Source organism: Lissotriton vulgaris, chromosome 1_1 (assembly GCF_964263255.1).
Source record: "Lissotriton vulgaris chromosome 1_1, aLisVul1.2, whole genome shotgun sequence".
Classification (NCBI taxonomy): Eukaryota; Metazoa; Chordata; class Amphibia; order Caudata; family Salamandridae; genus Lissotriton; species Lissotriton vulgaris.
In genome coordinates, this window is record NC_141685.1 from 1,052,151,114 (window position 1) to 1,052,173,492 (window position 22,379).

General features: G+C 46.4%; 1 protein-coding gene across 1 annotated transcript in view; it reads right to left on the reverse strand.

Moving 5' to 3' along the window:
- Positions 1–22,379, reverse strand: part of LOC147748522 (cytochrome P450 2D15-like) — a 369,523-nt gene that overhangs the window by 247,447 nt on the left and 99,697 nt on the right. Inside the window, exon 3 of the mRNA XM_086962816.1 lies at positions 8,846–8,998. Coding sequence (XP_086818942.1) covers positions 8,846–8,998 — 153 coding nt within the window. The remainder of the gene's footprint in view (positions 1–8,845; positions 8,999–22,379) is intronic.

Here is a 22,379-nt window from a genome sequence, read left to right on the forward strand (position 1 = left end):
TGTGAACCAACATCAACTGACCCCTTATCTCTCTTTGCTCCTCGTGGATTTTGAAAAAGCATTTGATTCTATTGATTGGCGATATCCAGAGGCAGTGTTGTTGGAGATGGGTTTTGAGGCTCCTTTTCGTAACATGGTTAGGATGCTCTATTGCAGGCCGTGAGTCCAGGTGATGGTCAATGGCGCCCTTTCACACCCCTTCCCTATTGGGAGGGGCACAAGACAGGGTTGCCCCCTTTCGTCCCTCCTTTTCGCATTAGCGATGGAGACCTTTGCTTCTCTCATTCGCACTAATCCACTTCTCACGGGATGACAATGGCTCGGCCTGGCAGAGGACAAAATTGCCCTCTATGCTGATGGCGTTCTGATATTTTTGTCAGATCCAGCTCAATCAGGGTACCGGTGTCTCCATGCCCTACGCCTCTTTGAGCGAGTCTCCGGCCTCCGCCTAAATGCGGCCAAATCGGTCCTGGTCCCCCTCCATCTTTCAAGAGTGCTTTGATTGGCAGTCCATTCCTCTTGATTGGCAGTCGTTTAAGTATTTGGGGATATGGGTGGCCCTCCTTCACGACCTCACCTGGTCTCTCAACGTCACTCCTCTGGTGAAACGGGTTTGTGCTGACCTCCTTAAATGGCAAGCAGTACCACTAAACCCTATGAGCAGAATAACCCTTTTTAAAATGATGGTACTGCCACGATTTCTCTATATGCTCCAGAATACACCCCTCTTCTTTTCGCAGTCATGGTTCTGGGAGATGAATGGTTTGGCCACTACACATTTTTATGGGGGTATTGGAGACCAAGGCTGGCCCTCACCCGGTGCAGGATACCGCCTTTTGACGGTGGACTGGGTATGACTAGTCTGTATTTATATTATTTGGCGACTCGGCTCCTTACCATACATGATTGGTTTAATGGTGGCTGGTCAGCTCCAGCATACCGCTTGGAGCTGCATAACTTGGGTTTCTCCAACATTCAGGGGATGCTATACGGGACCGCTATACCCCAAGCTCTGCCTGAAGTCACGCGCGGGTTGCTCCTGGCCTGGCGGGCCTCCCTGTGCCATACCCGCTGGTGGGGCAAACTGACTCGCTACACCTCATTATGGTACGGAACGTGGCTCAGAGATGTTGCTGCCCTTTCTGGCTGCAGAACCTGGGATCTCATTGGAAATTCACAGCTTGGGGATGTCTGGGGTGGTAGCCACATACGCGATTTCCCGGATCTGCAGGCTCGGTTCTCCCTCCATACTTCTCAGTTTTATCGCTACCTGCAGCTGTGCCATGCCCTCCACACCCACATCCTAGAAGGGACCTCCCTACCCGAATACAGCCCACCTGAAGCCTAGGTCATGAATGGCGATTTGGGGAAAGGGGAGATTTCCCCCATTTACTGCTCTCTCACGAATAACACCCCCAACTCCCTCTCCCATCTCCAGGGCAATTGGGAGGGCTGGATTGGCTCCCTGGACGATGCCGATGGGAGAGATACACTGATGGCCCCTAAAAGTTCAAATATACTACTTACACGCGGCCTAACTCACGCTAATGCGACTTCACCGTGCTGGGGTCTGACCTGACGCTTCCTGTCCACGCTGTACGTGCCCCCAAGCCGACTTCTACCACATGGTATGGCTTTGTCCTGCAATCACGCGCTACTGGGAGCTGGTGGAAGGGAAACTATTGAAGGTTCTGGGTTGGGAGATCCCCCTGAGTCCGATGAACATACTCCTGGACGTAACCGAGGGGCTGGACGGAACTAGAGCCGAGAAGCTATGTGTAGCATGAAGGGACATTGCAGCCAATTGGCTGACCCCAACATCTCCTTCACTGACCAGCTGGTGCAGAGGGGTGAATTGGTGCGCTGCACAGGATAGACTGATGTATGTGGCCTGGGGCTGTCTCAAAAAGTTCCGAAGGGTATGGGGCAAATGTGTTGGGGTGGTGGAAGATTGACTGACAATAAAATGATATGGGCTGGCACTGCTTAGTAATCTAGTTAATCCCAATTAATGGTCTGTGGCGTGCTCTGGTGGAATCGCTGTCGTGTCCACACAGCGTATATGGTACAAAGTCTATTACGTAGCTACCCCGTGAATTTTTATGCTTGGGGTCCATGCATGCCTCAGAGACACTTATGCCTCACCATCACAGATTTTGATTTATTTTTACCAAACATCAATGTACTCTTATCTTTAGCTCATAGCATCCTCCTTTTTCTTTGTAGAGTATCCCCTGACGAAGGGCCGCAATAGAGCCCGAAATGCATTGGGACATCTAATTATTACTTTCTTCTTGTATTGGATGTTTGAACTTGAGAAAGACTTATGTGAAAATTCAAGCAAAAGCCATGAAACTAATGAGATGTTGAACCAATAATGAACATCTGATGCTTTACCTTTGATTACATTTTCAAATGAAATAGACTCTTGCAGTCATTTGTGCAGTGCTCGGAGGTGTACTACCCCAACACAGGGTAGCTACGTAATAGACTTTGTGGTGGAAGATTGAACATTCTGGACGACCAATTATGGACATGGGTGAGGGCACTGCTGATGCTGCTCATATGTTGAATTGTATATGCTGGGGTCTTGATTTTTTGTCACTGCTATGCACTGTTCACTGTATTCTGAGCTGGTACTATTTTTCTTTGCTGCATCTTACTAAAAAAATAAAAACTGATCATCAAAAATATTTTTACATTATTGATGTATGTATATATTTTATTTTTATATAATTTAAAAGTTTAAAAATGTAATAAAGATGAAGGTAATAATTTATTTTAAAGTAAATATATGTATATGTATTAATTATTATGTTTGTGTATTTATTTTTTTTAATTACGTTTATTTTTTATATTTAGTTAAAATGTATATTAATTGTAATGTATTTTGTTAAAGATATTAGTATTTTATATATTTAATACATATTATTTTATTTTATTTATATTTGTAAATCAATATTTTTTACATCTATATTTTTAACTTCGATATTTTCGATTCAATATTTTTGCACTTACCTTTTAAGCTTAGGGAGTCGATATTTTTTAATTCTATATTTTTTAATCTATGTTTTTGTCATCTATATTTTTGCTATCGATATTTTGTTGGTGAACCGAGCTAAATAGCACTCTGTCACAATGGCACAGGAGTACCCTCTCTGCCAAACTCTTGATCCATTTTCCTGATTTAGAGATTGGACAGACCGCCAGTTTATGCTTATGGAGTAAAATTTACTCCATTGGCATAAACCTTGCTCCGACAGACCAAAGGCATACAAGCAATTGGGGGGCAGCCATCCTACCAGCCGGCTTAATTAGAGTCGCCAGTTGAATGGCTTATTTTACTGTCTGTTAAAGCGTGGTATATCATGGTGGTGAGGGACAGTAAAAAAAGAAAAACTCCCATAGTGTGGTGGCATTTGTTTTTTATTTTTCAAAAACAAACTCCTGCTTTGGAAGTATGCTTTTGAAAAAATTTAAAACTTTGGAAAAGTCTAATAGCCAGTAGTCGTGTTTAAAGGATGTCTCAGTCAAAGTTTCGTATATAGACAGGATAATGTATAGAGATTTTCACAGGGCTGGGAGATATCTTTTAATTTAGAAAGTGGACTAAAGGCAGGGAGGCAGACAAAATGTCCTTCGTCACTAAGTCTGCCGTTAAACTGTCTGCCATTCATAAATCAGCCTGTAAGTAATTAGTTTACAGGTTGACTGGGGTGTGAGCCTTGGTCGAGCAGCAACCACAATCCTTGTCAAGGTAAGGCACAAGCAAAGACCTGTGCTCACCCCTGGTAGGTTGGCACACAGCAGTCAGGATTAACTTAGAGGCAAGATGTAAAGTATGTGTGCAACACTTCAAATAGTGATACAAAGTAAACACCACACAAAAAGGATCCCACACCAAGTCAGAACAATGACACTTTCTTTGATAAGTAAAAACAAGACCAAAACTACTAAAAGCCAATCAGTAGAACCAGCGATATTCAGTCTTAAAGATTTAAATAAAAATAAAACCAAAAAGCCCAAAGCGCCAACTATGGGTAGCTGGTTGCGCCGTACCAGGATAAAGTCACAAGTTCGGGTTGATCGCAAAGGAGCGTGGGCTGGCTACAAGGATCCAGCTAGGCATGCTGAATAAAGTACCTTAAATCATCCTGGTTTGCAGAGCGTTGCATGGATCCATATCAAAGATGCGTTGTGCAGGTGAAGCGATGCGTAGATTCCGAGATGTGGCAAGGCTGCGATACAAGGGCCTGCATCGTCACAGAGAATGGGTTTGATGGGGCTTGCGATGCGAAGTCTGGTGCCGCAGTAGGGGTGATGCGTTGGTTCTAAAGAGTTGCGAGGCTCCTATGCAGAGTCTGGCATCATCGGTGAGGCTGCCGTCGATGAGGTATGCGGGGCCTGCAATGAGGATGCGTCATGCAGTCGTGGCGCTGCTTTAGTTCTGAAGATCCGTGATGCGGGTCTTTGCCATGGGTCCAATCCACACAGCAGAACTATGCTCAGGTTCTGCTATGGTTTGCACCGTGCAGCTGAGATGGTGTGTTGCTCTAGCTGGAGCCACACAGGCTGGCAGAGAACCTTAAGGCCACATCCAAGGGTTCAAGACTTTAGTGGCACCACATGGCAGGGAAGACACACAAATGGCAGAGTTCAGGTGCTGATGCAAAGTTGTTGGAATCCTGTTATGTCCATAGACAGGCTACAGGCCCTAATTGGATGCAGCAAGAAAATCCCAGCTTTCTTAAAGTGGTATTTTCAGACTTGTAATTTACAATCTGACTTTAACATAAGTTAGGATTTTAAATTGTGATTCCAGAGACACAAACCATAAACCAACTATCTCTTCCTATTTGGAAATTACACTTACAAAATGTAATAAGGCAACTCCAATTATATCATATAGTAGAAATAGGCCTTGCAGTAGAGGAAAGCAGATTTTTCTCTACCAGGAATTGTAAATCTCAAAAGTTCTTGTCCTACTTTTTAAATATATTGCACCCTGCCCTCTGGACTGTCCAGGGCCTAACTTAGGAGTGACTTATATGTATTAAAAAGGAAGGTTCAGATCGAGCAAAACATGTATTTTACCAGGTTGAAATGGCTATTAAAAACCGCACACACACAGGCTGCAATGGCAGACCTGAGACATTTTTATAGGGTTACGTATGTGGCCCAGCCAGTGCTGCAGACCCACTAGTAGCTTTTAATTTACAGGCCCTGGCCACCTGTAGCACCACTTTACTAGAGACTTACAAGTAAATTAAATATGCCAATTGGAGTTAAGCAAATGTTACCATGTTTTAAGGAGTGAGCATGTGCACTTTAGTACTGGTTAGAAGTGGTAAAGTGTGCAGAGTCCTAAAGCCCAAAAAACGAGATTAGAAATATGGATGAGGAAGGCAAAAAGTCTGGGACTGACCCTGTAGAAAGGGCCTGGTCCAACACATCCCCTCTCCAGCCCAATGCCAGAGAATGCTAAATAACACCTTCATGGATTTTCCTGCTTAGGGGATAGAACATGGACAATGGCCCTCTACTGCAGAGGTCAATTCTACGCTCTTCTGAATTCAGTTGGTTCCTCTGTCTACACCCCCCTGAGCCACTGAACTTACCCATGGAGAACCCTTCTACTCACCCATGGACCCTATCTGTTCAGCACCTAGCCTTAACTTGCTCACAGAGGCATCCCAGATGGAAGACAGTACCATCATGGCCAACAAAGTAATGTGGCCCATTACACCCTTTGAATCAGACTTCTGTCCCCAACCCAAGGACAATTCTCCCCATATGGATAGCAACCAACAGAGGCCACTGCCAGCTGCCAGCGCCAGGAGCCAGGCTCCAGGTCATCCACTGCCATGTAGAGGTTCTAAGAAGGGATATTGGGTAGGCCTCACTTCCAGCCTTAGGGTTGGCAAGGAGCTATTTATGGGCTCCTGGAGGTTCTGGGACCGCTGATCCCTTTCAGAGAGAGAAACAATAGCCACAGGTGTTTTGCATCCTACTTCCACTCTACCTCCCAACAGTTCAGGGCTAGTATCCTGACACTGGCCAATCAACGAGAGTATGTAACATGAAGCTGAACAGGGGACAGAGGTGAGTCCTCCCTCACCATGCCTCTTCATCTGGGCTCCACTACCCTCCACTTGGGAGTGATGCCCTGAGAAAACTCAACTGTCAGGGTGCCCTTTGGCAGCCACACCTCACAGTTCTCTTGCCACCGGGTGCAACTCATTCCCCAGAATGCAGTCTATGGGCATCTGGGAACTAACAATGACGCTCCTCTAGGTCACCGCCTCACCCCACTCCAGGGATGCAAGGGCTATAGGGTGGAAAAACTCCTGCCCATGAAGTCGAGTTACCCTACACACCTGGCCAGTGTACTGCTCTGGGGAAATGAGCATTTTGGCTATCATGGGTTACAACACAGCCCCTCAGACTTTTAAAGCTACTGTGATGTCAATTAAATTGGAGATTTTCTTGAAAGAAAAAGGCAATGAACAAAAGCATCAGTATTTGTCTAATGGTCTAGCAGATTAGCTAGAGATGGAGGTCCAAAAATATTAGATCTGTAAAACAGGCAGGCGCAGGAACGCATAAATACCATCCAAAAGTAGGGGAGAAACTGTTTAAGCAGTGGATGAGGCACAAATAAATTGACATATTAGTTAGCTGTTCAGTGGCTTCCTTAGTTTGCATTGCAAAATGCCATGGATGTCTGTCAATACATGTCTCTATTCTGCATCAATTGAATCAACCTTTCTTTACAGGGCATGAATGCGTATGCTCTGTGATTTCTCTTTTGGAAGTTTGGAACACCATTCAATGATGGTGTCATATGATGCCTTCTCATTAGGCCATTTACGAGTGGTCTGGAGCACTGGAGCAGTATCTTGGCAGCGAGAATACTGCTCTGGACCATTCCTACCTGCCAAGTATCTCTGGGCCCAGAATTACCAGGTCAGCAAACTCAAGACTTGGCATTTCCTATACTGGGCACCAGACCAGGGCCAGTGTGCGGTACTGCTTGGGCTATAGGTAGCTGTGGCCCACAGCCTCTGTCGTCACTACTCCTGCACAATAAAGGAACTGCAAATGTTCCTGCCAGTTCTACCCTCATCAGCTCTGCTCTCCCCTGCTCCCTCACCATCCACACGATAGGGCTAAAGAAAGCCCCCTCACCTATTTACCACTTACTTCAAAGTGGTGGTAAATGGATTTGGATTCATGTGTTATTCCCAGTTCCAATGGAAATAACTTGTAATAATCAGATTTAGGTCAAGCAATACCAGCCAGAATCACAGATTCCAGGCCTACAGTAACACTGCACCTAAATAGGAGGAACTCATAATAAGGCACTAAGAAGCAAACTAGGTTGTTTGCAGTAAAGAAACATGTTTACTCTCCATTGATTGCTATGTCAAAGCCACATACAAGCAAGGCAAAGGTTGGTCTGATACCAGAGGCACAGGAGAAACTCCCAAATAAAAAGCAAACCGTTCAGACATGATTTTATATACAATAATCCAAGAATGTGATTTCAGCAGGAGGTAGGAGAAGTGATGTTATTAGCTCTATGTCCCCCCACCTAATTATGATGACCTCTCATGAAATTACATTGCATGACCTTTTCTTCCAATCTCAATACAGGGCACATATTTCTATAATCTTTGAGCTTAAAATATATTGAAACGTGACATCATTGGATGTAAAAACTGCTATTATAATCGTACAGTTAATAAATTAAGACCAACTTTTTTATAAAGCAGATAAACGTTTACTTAAGTTGCCAAACATATGATAAGATGCTCTCATGATGTTCTTGGGGGTGCAGCCTTGATATGGTAGAAGCACAGCTAGATGCAACCATCATATACCAAACGTAAGCATATAACACCAAACAAAAACTTAAATCCTCAAGTACACCATTGGATGACAAATAGTCAATTTCAGCCTCACATGCATAGACACAGCTTCAATGCCCAGTCTCAGTTTCAAAGGCGCAGGCAAAACAATGATGTGCCTCAACACAACCAGCACACATGTACATCTGCATATTCATTAGTTTACGTACACCCTCAAATGATCTACAGTTGTTTGCAATAATTGCATATTATACCTCTTGTAGGTCTCTAACACACAGATTCAGCTACCTATGCCAGGATACAGTTCTGTACACAGGTATAGCCACTAACGCACAGGAATCGCCTCAAATGTCTAAGCTCAATCACAGGAGCCTAATTCGGCCAGGTTTTTCCTTCTACTCCCCAGAAGATCCAATGGATTATGAGCAGTAGGGCCTATAGAAGCCTGTGAGAATGACAGGCAGAGTAGAAATTAGTGTAGCTCTTCCACAGCATTACAACCTTCCCCCCACCCCCAAACTCCAGTACGGGTAGCACTGCTCAGGTTGAGAGCTTTTCCAATGCATTCCAATGTCAAATTGTAGTAGGACCTGCAGGGCCAGGGAAAGAGGAACTCTCAATAGTAGGTCTGTTTTTATTTTGAATTGACTTCAGCACAGGTACAAAAGAAGACGCTGAAGCTCTTGAGGCCTGTCCCACAACCCCCTCCTATTTGACGATGATGAGCTGAGGGTCAGAAAGTAAACATTGGTCTAGAAGAGACCTGTTTGATTTCTGTCCTTACCACTGCCCTTGCAATCTGTAAATCTGAAGTCACAGTTGCATTAAAAGGGTTGACATCAGTTGAATCATAGTTACTAGTTCTAGTCTCTGGTGGCCCAAATGGTATCCCTGCAAACATCTTCTACCAGAAGGAGCCATACAGCCAATTGATATGCTGGGCGATGTGATGCCTTTCAACACTAGAAACTTACCACCCTTGGACTTGAAAGCAGAGCAGAGAAATCCAGCCTCTTCCGTCACTCTCTCCGCCAGGGACTTCTTTCCCAGACCAAAATCTCTCAGAGTAGAGAGTGAGAACCTCCTAATATCCTTCCATGTCTGGCCATATCTTGCCAACACCACGCCTGTAGATTTGAAACAAAACACAATAGTCAATATGCAAGCAGTCAGTCTTTTCAGGGTACATTAGAGTGCTGCCCTGTCCCCTGTGGAATAGCATCTGTTACCATGCATGCCAAAACTTTGCGTGGTTTAACAACACAGTCAATACCACAACTGTGTCATTACCATGAGTTCCATTACAATGCAAGTCATTACAACAACTTGCTTTAGGGAAGCGCTAGACTTTGGAATAGGTTAACTTACTACTCCAGCTACAGTCGATGTATCAGTAGAGAAGGTCTTGGTTTTAAGATCCAACACCAGTCGACCACTGCATTCCCAAAGCAAGTAATTGCAACGACTTGCGGCGGTAATGCAACTCATGGTAACATCGCAGTCATGCTTCTGGCTGCGTTGTAAAGGCACTACGATGTAATGCCTGAGTTGTAATTGATGTTTCCCTACCCTGTGTGATAATGAAATAAAATAACTTGTAGGAGAATCTAGGAAAATAATGTATGGAAACATACATATGTAAATCCTACATATTTGATAAACTGCACACTAATGTCATCATGGGCATACATGAGGCATTGAAGAAGCCAATCGCAGGTAATTGTTATCAAGAGAGACGATCAAAGATTGAAAAAGACTGAAAAAGGACAGATGCACTGTACGTTCATGGTATCTGGAAATATATAGTTTGTAGGTTTGAGTTTAATGTCAGATGAAGGCCTGAATAATGAGGATTTTCCTGATAGCACAAATCTGTGTACAGTTGTCAAACCTTTTCCTCCACAAACAAGATATGCTTATTGAATTGCAGGTGTGTTCACAGGATGACAATATGTATTTCCCTGACCTTTTATTGTAAGTAACAGCCCTGAATCGTCGCAGGGAAGAGAACTCATGAATTTAAAGCTTCCTGTAATATCAAAGTTGCTTGCATTTGTTAATTGATATGAAATATTTTTCTATCAGGCTCAGTACCCTAAGAGAAACATAAACCAGCTTGTTGACCGATTAATGACAAACTATCTGATGTAGCAGCCCAATACCAAGAAAGATAGTGGTTGACTGTCACAGCCATCAGAAGCTAATGCGCTACTACCGTCTGGTGTGCATATTCCCTCACATATTAATAGCACCCACCACTTGTTAGTATTACTGGATTGATGCGAGATGTTTCCACGGTTTAAGCGTCCATTGTTACTGTTTGACTGTGCCCTGGGAGGAAGCCATAGTCCTATGTGCTTCCTACATATTGGACCAGCTTGCAGTGGGCCTCTTAGCAGTGCATGTTGACAAGATATTTATGGTGCTGGACTCTGAAGTAACAGCTGAGTGGAATAAAGCTCTCTGCAAAACCTGGGCATGAGTCTGATCATCTGGAAGGCTGGGAGAAAGGGATTTGTTGTATTTTCTGTGGATGATCCACAACCTTGCTCGGGAACAGGGATTTTCCATCAACCTTTAGAAATGGCTACAGCAAAAACTGCTGAACGGAATTACACCAAATTTGGCAGGAAGCTAGATCTTGGTCCATAGATTGTGTTTTTTGTGATTTAATGTAAGTTCAGTCGGTAGTTTTTGAGAAATTACAGTTAGAAAATAATTGTATATCTGAATTGGGTCTGCGAGAGGCTCAAAAGACTCTTGGGGGAGCACCAAATTCATAACAGTGTTCGGATGGTCCAGGAAGCTTTATTTCCCAGTGAGCAGTCTGATTGACTGACAGCAACTTCAGGAAAAGGTTGACTGCAGCCATTACAGGATTCAGGGACTTAGTTCCCTGTCCTGAAGTAAAAAATGAAAAGTAATATAAGGCAGTAGGGTAGGGATACTCTCATCCCCTAGGCCCCGAGTGGGGGACCCAGGTAGACCACAGCCAGAGCCCAAAACAAACATACATTTCAGCAAAAATTGCTGCGATCCCCCAGGACTCCTGTAGGAATTGGAAAAAATGGTAGCCTGACTGCATTTATTAAGTTTAGGCCCCAGGAGCTGTATTCAGGGAGGAGGGCTGTGAAGCCCTCCGACACAAACCATTAATGGCCCTGAGGAGCCAAACCATAGGGTCAAAATTTGCATATGTGGAAGGAGGTCAACTTCCACCCCCCCCCCCCCAAGACTCCAGCTGCCCTGGAGATCCCAACTACCAGGGCCGATTTAAATAATGAAATGTAAGCGGCCCCCCTCTCCGAACCATGACATGCCCAGGGAGACCACACGCAGGGCCACAATTAATGTAATGGGGAGAGGTACAAAGCGGTCTCCCTCTCTGAGCCATCAGAGGCCCTGGAGAACCAACCCCTTGGCTGAAATTTCTAAAAATGGGGAGGGGGCCGTGAGGTTGCTCACCTCAAATCCCTAAAGGCCCTGGGAGCCCACCCTTATGGCCAACATTATTCAAAATTGGTCACCCCCATCCCTGAGCCATTAATGGCCCGGAGACCCCATTCCCAGGAGCCAGCTCACATGCTGTGACCCAGGGAGCCCACCACCGCAAAATAGCAGCTTCCCTGCTCCAGCCGTGGTGGGCAAGGAAACCTGTGTTTGCTCCAGGTGATGGAAGCATTTTTAAATCTCCTTCCAAGCGGGAGAAAACACAAACTGTGATCCAAGCCGCTTTAAAAATGCTTCAGCTGGTTAGGAACAGACTTTTGATCTGTTTCCCTACCTGCACAGATGCGGACAGGGAAACAGATCAAAATATTGCTCATTAGTAGCTACTCTACAGGCTGGGGCAATGCCGGCCAACGCTGCATGAGGGGAGCTGGGTGTGGCTTCCCCTGCAGCCCCCAATGAATGCATGGATGGTGCCCTGGGTGGGCAGCAGGGCACTCACCTTTGACAGTGCAGGCCCCATGGAATAGGGTCCCTGGGCCCACAAAAAACTCAGGCGGGGGTCTCGTGGACCCCCTCCCCCTTCAATAAACAAAGCCCCTGGGAGATTGAGGTCTCCAAGGCCTAATAAGGCTTGGGGAGGTTGGCTACTTGGCCCCTCCTCTTAAAAAAAGCACCTGGGGGATGGAGGCTCAGAAAGGAGAGCCCGTGAGGTCTTCCCCTTGCAAAAATATAGGGTCCTGTGACCAACGCCCCATCATCAACAGGGAGTTGACTTTAAATGTGATAATAAAATATTTCTTTACGCTAAAAAAGACCTCAAATTCACAGACAAAAACAATGGTTAAAGCAATGTTATAGTTAAGTGTGATAAACAGATCAGTTTTTGTTTAAAAGAAAAAACCTAGAAATTCACTGCAAAAAAACAAAGTTTAAAGTAACGTTATAGTTAGGTGAATAAGTCAGAGAGAACATTAACGTTTTGTAGGAAAGTGCCCCTTTTTGCATGGTCACCCTCAAGTTTTGCTCCAATTGCTGATGGTTATGACTTGGTAATGCAGAATTGGCTAAAGCTTCACCCTCTTATAAGACCCTAGTATATGGTACCAGGGTTACACAGGGCGTTGGTGGTAAAGGGGTCTCCAGGGCTGCAGGCAGGATTCTTTTTGTACAGGAAGGGACACCTTATGCCCAAAAGCAGCCCTCATAGGCATTTTCTTCTTTCTATATGTGCTGCAGAATTCACCATAGAATGAAAGAGGCAACAAAGGAAAGAAATAAAGATATTTCTCCTTGTTGTGCCTCCGGTTGGGGAGGTGTAGAAATCTGACACATTCCCAGGCCTCTCAAGTAGGGATTACAGAGAGATTTTGATATGTGACAAGTAGAAGTAGAATCCTGCCTACTACGCAGGCACCCTTGCACCATGGTGCAAGGGTGTCTGCGTTGGCGCTTGGCAGCAAATACAGTGTTAAGTTGCCTGCACCAGGACGCTGAGGAGCGCGGCGGACTTGCTGCCCAGCTGACCCTTTTGCTATCACTGAGCCCACGACTCGCCGGACCCGCTTCGCGGGTCCCGCAGCGCGTCGCTTGCTAAGAGGCTGCACCGAGGATTCCAGGAGGAGCGCGGGGACAGGCGAGAGAACCAGCGGGGCTGCGAGCGCAGGCAGGGGACTCCAGTGTCCAGGAGCCCCTGCGCGCCCAATCAGCAACACCTGGGCTGCTCTCCCCGCTGGCCACGCCCCTCCGCCAACGGAGCTAAAAGCAGACTCAGCCTGAGAGCCTGTGGGACACCCTTTGAACCGATCTCTGTTGCCTGCACCAGGACGCTGAGGAGCGCGGCGGACTTGCTGCCCAGCTGACCCTTTTGCTATCACTGAGCCCACAACTCGCCGGACCCGCTTCGCGGGTCCCGCAGCGCGTCGCTTGCTAAGAGGCTGCACCGAGGATTCCAGGAGGAGCGCGGGGACAGGCGAGAGAACCAGCGGGGCTGTGAGCGCAGGCAGGGGACTCCAGTGTCCAGGAGCCCCTGCGCGCCCAATCAGCAACACCTGGGCTGCTCTCCCCGCTGGCCACGCCCCCCGCCTATCACCCAATGAAGACATAGCTGTAGAGTCATAAGGAGTGCAGTATCTCCGCCTCGCGGGAGCGAGCGGGAGCGACCGGGAGAAGCCCGGGACAAGGGCGGGACCGTTTGAGGCCGTTCGAGGCCTAAGAGGACTGGGCTGGGCCACGTTACTTGGTTCTACGGCAGGCCAATTGCATGTGAGTCTGTTTCCTTTCACTTGTGGCAAGCTCCCCACTGACCATTATGTGCACACGAGCTACACGAAGTAAAACTGCAAGGGGACTTGGTGGACCTAGCGGGACTCTGGATGATTTCTTAATAAAGACCAACCTGGCGATTGACCACGAAATTATTAAAATGCAACACAGAGTCTCCCTTGAACTTGATGCTGCCCGTAAACTGTCCCTTAATATTGCCTCCTCGAAAAAATCGTCTCTTGGCAACCTTGCTCTAGCTCTTACCCCTGAGCGTACAACAGGTCCTCGCCCCCTGCTTACTTTAGCAGATATACATCACTGCCCTTCTCTGCCCCTAAGTGACCTAGATAGGGACCCCTCACCAAATCCACCGGAGGAGGTAGCGCCACTTAAACCTGCAGACAGTATAAGTTCACAGGCGACGAGCAAATCACCTAGGGTTGCTACAAGGGTTAACAACATTGCAAAAAAAAAGGCGCTTCAGCAAAAAAAGAGCTTGGCCAGATCTGCCTTTGCTCGCAAGAAGGCAAAAATTGCGAGAGCCCAGTTCTTTAATTGCCGACGCCCACTAAATGCCTGTGCACATGGTGAACTAAATGACAAAACCCACAGTGACAGCCCTGCTAGTGCTACCACCTACGCTCTAGAGGGAGCTTTGAATGTTAATCAGGTGGTAGCATCTCCTGGCTCGAGCGAAGAGGGGTTAAGGGAGGGAAGCTTGCGTGGGGTGGAGAGGGACAAGAGGGGTGATGAGGAATTTGTACAAACTGTTTGGGTCACTCTTAAGAAACTACTCACCCCCTTGGAACTCAAACTTTCTAGAATAGAAAACCATCTGCTTGAGATGGACAGGACAATCGTTACACTGGCCAGCCTTAGTCTCAAGCAGATGGAAGCTAGACTTTCACAGGGGGGGAGTTCATCTTCACAACCCATAGAAGTAGAAGCACTAGTTGCTCCCTCTCAGCGACCCAAACCTGTTCCTAAACCACGCACAATAATAGGAAATAGCATCTCCACTATCCCAAATCCAAGAGTATGTCCTTCGAATGAGCCCCCAGTGCCACCCAAACCTAAGTCCATTGCCCCTCGAGCAGGGGCTGATTCACATACTCAGCTGAATACTGCACGATCAAAACCTGTGCCACCAGCTGATCGGCAAACTAATCAGCCAGCCCTCAATGCCCAGCCACCCCTTGATCCTAGTAGACCCAACTTCCGTGGTGGCTACATCGATTTACCACCGGAAGCTAGTCCATACGTCATTGTTTTAGCCGGTGTACCGACCCTTGATCCACTAACAAAAGAGGACCACTGGTCCCTTAAAAACAAGGTAATACACTGGCTAAATTCAAATAGACAGCTCCCTAGCCATCAAAGAAGCCGGGTACTAATGGTGCGAAGAGTACCGTGGGTTGGACCGAGCCATAAATCCATCATAGGTGACTGTATAGTGGTGACGTTTGCCGACCCTAATACTGCACAACACCTTTGTTCATGGGCCCCTTGCGCAAACGACCAGACAGTTGTTGTTAGACCCCTTACTTTTTTCTATCCCCCTAGAAATCTCCACAGGACAGGTGGGACTTGGTCAACAATTCAAAAGTCCAGAAATAGGGGTTATAGGAATGAGGGACCAAGCCAGAGTAGTTGGTGGCAGGGAGCTCCTACGTCTAATATGTTCGGCTGCCTGGAGGAGGTTGGCTGACTCGGGGGGGAGAACACAAAAGGGGAGCTGATAGTCCCTAGTATGAACACTACAAAAGCTGATAGTACAGGCTGTCCAATGTTGCCTTTAGCCCAACAAGCATTATCTCCCAATGACCACTATCCCTTCCCGGCTGATGCAGGAATCCCAGCTCAACATGCTTCCCCTTGTACTAACAGCCCAGATAGCCAACTTAAAATAATATCTTGGAACATAGCGGGTCTTAGGGGTCGCTTGGACAATGATGATTGGGCTGATTACATCTCCTCCCATGACATCATCCTCTTCCAAGAAACCTGGTCAGTTGCCCCACTTTTTAGACAAGGTTACCTAAACTTCTATAAACCGGCAACTCAGGGCAGGAAGGGCAGGGCCTCGGGTGGTCTCTCCATCTGGATAAAAAACAGCTTGGGTTTTAACACTAGAGAAATAGCGGGGACAAATCCTGACCTGCTTTGCATATCCCTAAGTAAGGCGAACTGCAAAGAAATAATGCTCATTAATATTTATGCTAGAGGATGCCAGGGCGGCAAGAAGCAACCGATCCTTAACGATCTGGAAGCCCTCTTGAATGAGCACAAAAGTGACCAACTCACCATAGTGGCTGGGGACTTGAACTGCTCATTTGAGCCCATTCTGAACCTTGCCGAAGATGTTGGCTTAGAAGAGGATTCCACATGGAATATCCCCCCGTTAACAATCACCAAGGCTGTTAGGGGAACGGAGGCTGCCTTCAATTGGCTTGGGCTGTGCTTGGAATGGGGGCTTCGAGCCGTTAATGGCCGCAGCTTATCTGATAAGGAGGGGAAGCCAACATTTGATAATGGGTTTTGCGCAAGTCGCATTGACTACATACTTATTAACATCGAATCCTGGGCATTCATATCTGACATGATTATAGACAACAGGCCGGAGAGTGATCACAATCCTCTCTCTCTTGCACTCAAGGTCCCAGGGCTAGTGCCACCACAGGAGGAATCAGACTGTATCACATCTGACCTCGTCTTGTGTGATAACAGAAGACGGGTCAAATGGTCCAAGGTGATAGCTGACCCTGAGCTTGTCAGTCAGATAGAAGAGTTGGCCCTTATTACTAAAGACAAGATGTTGGCACCATCTCCTAGTGACCTGCCCAAGACTAACAACGTTGACCTTCATGAGGCATGCTTTGTGGCAATTAAAGAACTCCTTACCAGACCATGCCGGAAATTGAAGGTTAAGCAACGTAAAGGCTGGTACAATAAAAACTGCAGAGAAGCCCACGGCATACTCATTGCTGCGGTCAAATCTAGAAATCCCCCGGTCATTAGGACAGCGAGACAGATTTATAAACGCACTATCTGGGATGCCAAAAGGGACTGGGATGACTCATATTGGCTTGACCTTCTTCAAGCATGTGAGTCTTCCAACCAAATTAGATTTTGGGAGATAGTCAGGCGGGGAAGGGGTTCGGATACACTATCCCCTGAAAATCATGTTTCAGCAGGAGATTGGGTGAAATTTTTTTCTGCTCAATTCACTATTCAGAATGTTCCCCAGTCGGCTGAAGTGCCCTCACTAGGGACCCAATTAGCTTCATATGAGAATAGACTCACTTTTAGCTGCTCTGACACTGAACATGCATTAGGATCCATCCAGTCCGGGAAAGCTCCAGGCATTGACGCCGTACCAGCTGACCTTTTTAAATCAAACTTAGATCTGTGGGTCCCTTATATCACTGTCTTAGCAAATTCTATTGCAGCCGGGGAAAGGATACCGCAGTCCTGGAAAGGGGCTGAGATAATACCGGTCTTTAAGAAAGGGGATCGATCTTTACCAAAAAACTATCGCCCCATTAGCCTGATCGATACCATCCAAAAAGTGGTAGCACGAATGGCCCTAGCTAGAATACAGGGGTGGATTGAGCAAAACAACATACTCTCCCCCTTGCAGGCAGGGTTCAGATCAGGCACCAGCACCCTAGACCAGGTGTTTCGGCTCACTATGTTATACTGGAAGGTGGCCTTTTTGGGCGGGGGTGTCATCTATGCTGCCTTCGTCGACCTTCGGTCGGCATTTGACTTGGTTCCCAGGGCCAAACTTTGGGATGCCCTAAAAAGCATGGAATTTCCCCCAGACTTATTAGACCTGGTTAGACGCCTTCATGAGGACAACTTTGCGCGCGTAAGATGGGGCAACCAGGGTCAGGTGACCGCTAGCTTCCCTGTAGAACGTGGTGTCCGGCAGGGTTGCGTGCTGGCCTCTACCTTGTTCCTCCTGTTTATTAACCGGGTGGTTGCTTTCTTCAATGAAACTCACACAGATGCACCTACCCTGGGGGGCTCAAAATATCCCATGCTAATATTTGCTGATGACACCCTGCTCCTCTCAAGGACCCGTAGCGGCCTGCAGGCTGCTTTAAACAGATTTTCTGAGTTTTGTTCACAAAATGACCTTCAAATTAACGCCGACAAAACCAAATTTATGATTTTTAACAAAAACAAGCCCATTACCAGCTCATTTTCTTTAGAGGGCGTTCCAATAGAACAGGTCAAAGTCATGTCCTACTTGGGCGTGACCTTGGACCACCAACTCACTTGGAAACCCCAGCTGGAAGTGTTAACCCTTAAGTTTATTCGCCTTACAGGGTGTCTGTTAAAGGAACAGAAAAAATCCTTGACGAAACGCATTACACCTGCTTTAAAAATATACGATGCCAAGGTGAATGCGGCTACGCTGTATGGTGCGGATATCTGGGGGTATATAGGTTTGTCGGCCCTTACTAATGCTCAGAATAAGTTCCTCCGGAAGCTAGTGGGTCTCCCCCAATCTTCCCCCATTACTCCTTTGCTTTTAGATTTAGGTTGCAAATCGTTGGGTGAGATGGCCCAGTATCGTCTTGTTGCTCTTTGGCGTCGCCTCTGGACGACCGAAGAACTTAGCTTATTTGCCCAAGAACTTGGTGAGGTCAGAGCATTGTGGGGTGCTCAGAAAATTCCATGGCTTCGGGAGGTAAAGCAGATATTGTATCTGATGGGCCTCCCAGAGCTATGGTTACATCCTGAATGCTCAAGCTTCCCATCAAAAGCGGAATTTAAAGAGCTTTTCTGGGCTGTAAAAAAATCCGCACTGGTCTCCCTCTCATCTGCCAACAACCTAACAGGACAGTTTCTTATGCACAAATTAACCCCCTTTCTCGAACCATACTGGGACTTGATTTGTAAGTCGCTTGATCGTAAGTTGTACCATCAGTTCCGAGTGGGAACCCTACCGATCAAGTCCTTTACTGCAAAGTGGGCAACAAACTCAAGCGACAAATGCCCCTTTTGCCCTGATCAAGTAGAAAGCCTGGGCCATGTATTTTTTGCATGTCCTGCCTATCGATTGCCCAGACTAAAATGGTTGAGACCAATCTGTAAAATTTTAAACTGTGGGGGTAGCCACTCAGCCCTTCTTAAATTAAGAGATCTACGCACTGCTAAATCTGTGATTTGTGTAGCAAAATTTCTGGGTTGGATGTGGCTTATCCGTGTAAAGAATCTGTAAATTGTTTTATTAATTTTAATGCTTACATACCATATCTATTGTACTGGGGGTTTTATTGTACAATGTTGTATACTGGAAATGCTTTTTTTACTTGCTGTCTTTTATGAATTTTTTATTCGAAATAAAGACTAATTGAACTGAACTGAACAGTGTTAAGTACAGCTCATTCCTGCCCTTTCCCTATCATGCAGCACAGCAAAGTGACTTGCTGCACTGCGTGATTTGTTATTAAATATGCGCCGTAGTATCTACTACGCAGAATCTTACTCCTGTTGAAAACATTCTCTGCAATACCAAAAAACTTGAGTGGAACATAATGAACACAAGTCATCACCTGCACACAGAGTTACTCTTCAATAGAAAGCTGTATAACATGCTCAACACCTCTACACACCTATGGTGCAGTAGGAGCAGATGTGTTTTGTAAACACTTACACACATGGACTCATGCTGTAAAAAATTAGGTAAACAAGTAAAAGGGTACTTACCCACCACTATGAAAAGTATAAAAAAACTAGCACACTCATTGGATGATGTCGTCAGTAATGTCATAAATGATGTCATCAGTGATTTCATAAATGATGTCATAGAACATATTATGAGTAATGCCATATGCGAGATCATAAACAGTGCATGGCAGGGGCGCAAGTTATAGTTAGCGCTGCTACAACTGAAGAATTTCTTTGTTTTTTTTAGTACAAAACGTTAGTGTTTACACTGAGAAATTCACCTAACTATAATGTTACTTTAACCTTTTTCTTCAGTGAATATATACATTCACCAGGAGGTAGTTATAGTAAGGACCTAGTTTCCATAGACAAATCGTTTTTTGTTTTGGCATTTGACGAATCTTCACTTAACTTTTCAAAACTAATTTGCAACTCTCTTTAGCTGCTGTCTGCAAAGTTTTTGGGTGATTCTTCAAACGGGTGCAGAGATACCGGGGGGTCTCTAAAACTCTTTTTCACATGCAATTTCCAATAAGGATTTTAGAAGTGACTACAGCCCGTACCGCTGAATGGAATCAGACCAAATTTGGCAGCAAGCTAGATCTTGGTCCAGAAAGAGCCCGTTTTGTAATTTTGTGTAAATCCGATCAGTTTTGGGGTTATTAAAGAAAAAAATTAATTTGCATATCTAGGGACGCAAATCCTCAGTGGATCAAACATATCTCATGCTGATATCGGATTGGCCGCCAACACTTCAACCAGGAAGTGTTGGCAATCATTTTGGGGCTCAGGCTCATCTGATTCTCAAGAAAAAAGGTGAAAAAAAGAAGTGGGCAGAGTAGGAATACTAGTGCAGGCAGGAAAACCTCTTTTTGCTCTAGCTTGCACAGAGCAATTTACAGCTCCCGCCAAGCAAGAACAAACAGTAAGCCTGTTCCCAGTGGGTGGGAGTAGAAAAAATACTTCTGCCTGCTGGGAGCAGACTTTCAATCTGTTTCACTGCCAACTATAAAGCGGGTATGGAAACAGATGAAAAAATTGCACGCAGGGAGCATCATTTTTGCTGCACTGTGCGTGCGGGAGTGTGTCTTATTAAATAAAACCGGATATGCGAATTAGTGCATGCTTTCCGTGCAGTTTATGCAGCCCAGGAAGAAGGGGCATGGTGGCCCTGAAACGCGTCGGCGAATTGATTAATTATGCAGAGCATGATGGCAAGATATAAAAGTATGCTGGATAGCGGAGCGCTGTCGTGTGACTCGATATAGGCAGCAGCAGTACGAGGGACCCAGGGAGAGGCTTGTGGACATCGGTGGATTTCGTTGTCAGCCCCACCACCTACCTGCTTCATTCGGACAAGTCTCCTGCCATACAAACGGCTTCCCCCACACCGCCGACCCAGAGACACTGATGCGTGGCATTCTGGGAGTTGAAGTCCGTCCATTCAAGCGGCAATCAACAGGTGAGCTCAATGAGCTTGGGGGAGGAGCGTCCTGACCAGTACTTTGGGAGAGGCAATATCAGGACAATTTGCTGAGGCTGAACACGCAATACATGGCGCTGAAGAAGGTCTACGCCGAAATGAATTCGCCAAACATTGCTGTCATCTGCTGATTAAAGCTTGCTTTTTCCCTGGAACTCCCTCTGGCCTCTGTCCTTTCTTGTGTGGATGGGAGTTTTTGCTATATATTATGCTCCAGCCAGAGGAGCATTCCAGATGGCCCTGCTGCACAAGCGACTTGGATGTTAACTGGCACACCTGCGCTGTTTACAGCTGCGCCTACTGATCGGGGTACCGAGAGATCCAGAGTCCGCCTCTGAATACAGGAAAGCACGGGCGGAGCAAGGTATTTTACCTCCACTGGACGCTGTGGTCTACGGCTGTCCCTGCCTACATTGCCGACGTGGATTCTAAGGCAGCAGCAGTACGAGGGACCCAGGGAGAGGCTTGTGGACATCGGTGGATTTCGTTGTACAGCCCCACCACCTACCTGCTTCATCCGGACAAGTTTCCTGCCACACAAACGGCTTCCCCCACACCGCCGACCCAGAGACACTGATCTGTGGCATTCTGGGAGTTGAAGTCCGTCCATTCAAGCGGCAATCAACAGGTGAGCTCGATGAGCTTGGGGGAGGAGAGACCAGACCAGTACTTTGGGAGAGGCAATATCAGGACAATTTGCTGAGACTGAACACGCAATACAGGGCGCTGAAGAAGGTCTACGCCGAAATGCATTCGCCAAACATTGCTGTCATCTGCTGATTAAAGCTTGCTTTTTCCCTGGAACTCCCTCTGGCCTCTGTCCTTTCTTGTGTGGATGCGAGTTTTTGCTATATATTATGCTCCAGCCAGAGGAGCATTCCAGATGGCCCTGCTGCACAAGCGACTTAGATGTTAACTGGCACACCCGCGCTGTTTACAGCTGCACCTACTGCTCGGGGTACCGAGAGATCCAGAGTCCGCCTCTGAATACAGGAAAGCGCGGGCGGAGCGATGTATTTTACCTCCACTGGACGCTGTGGTCTACGGCTGTCCCTGCCTACATTGCCGACTTGGATTCTAAGGAAGCAGCAGTACGAGGGACCCAGGGAGAGGCTTGTGGACATCGGTGGATTTCGTTGTACAGCCCCACCACCTACCTGCATCATCCGGACAAGTCTCCTGCCACACAAACGGCTTCCCCCACACCGCCGACCCAGAGACACTGATGCGTGGCATTCTGGGAGTTGAAGTCCGTCCATTCAAGCAGCAATCAACAGGTGAGCTCGATGAGCTTGGGGGAGGAGCGACCAGACCCGTACTTTGGGAGAGGAAATATCAGGACAATTTGCTGAGGCTGAACACGCAATACAGGGCGCTGAAGAAGGTCTACGCCGAAATGCATTCGCCAAACATTGCTGACATCTGCTGATTAAAGCTTGCTTTTTCCCTGGAACTCTATATATATATATATATAAAAAACCTACTGGCGATCGCCAGTAGGTAGTTATAGATAGGACCTAGTTTACATAGTTGTATCTTTGGCACCATTTGACGAATCTTCACTTGTTTTTAATGAAACCCCCTGGTGTCCACCACCTCTCCAGGGCTACATAGACAAATGAGGGGGG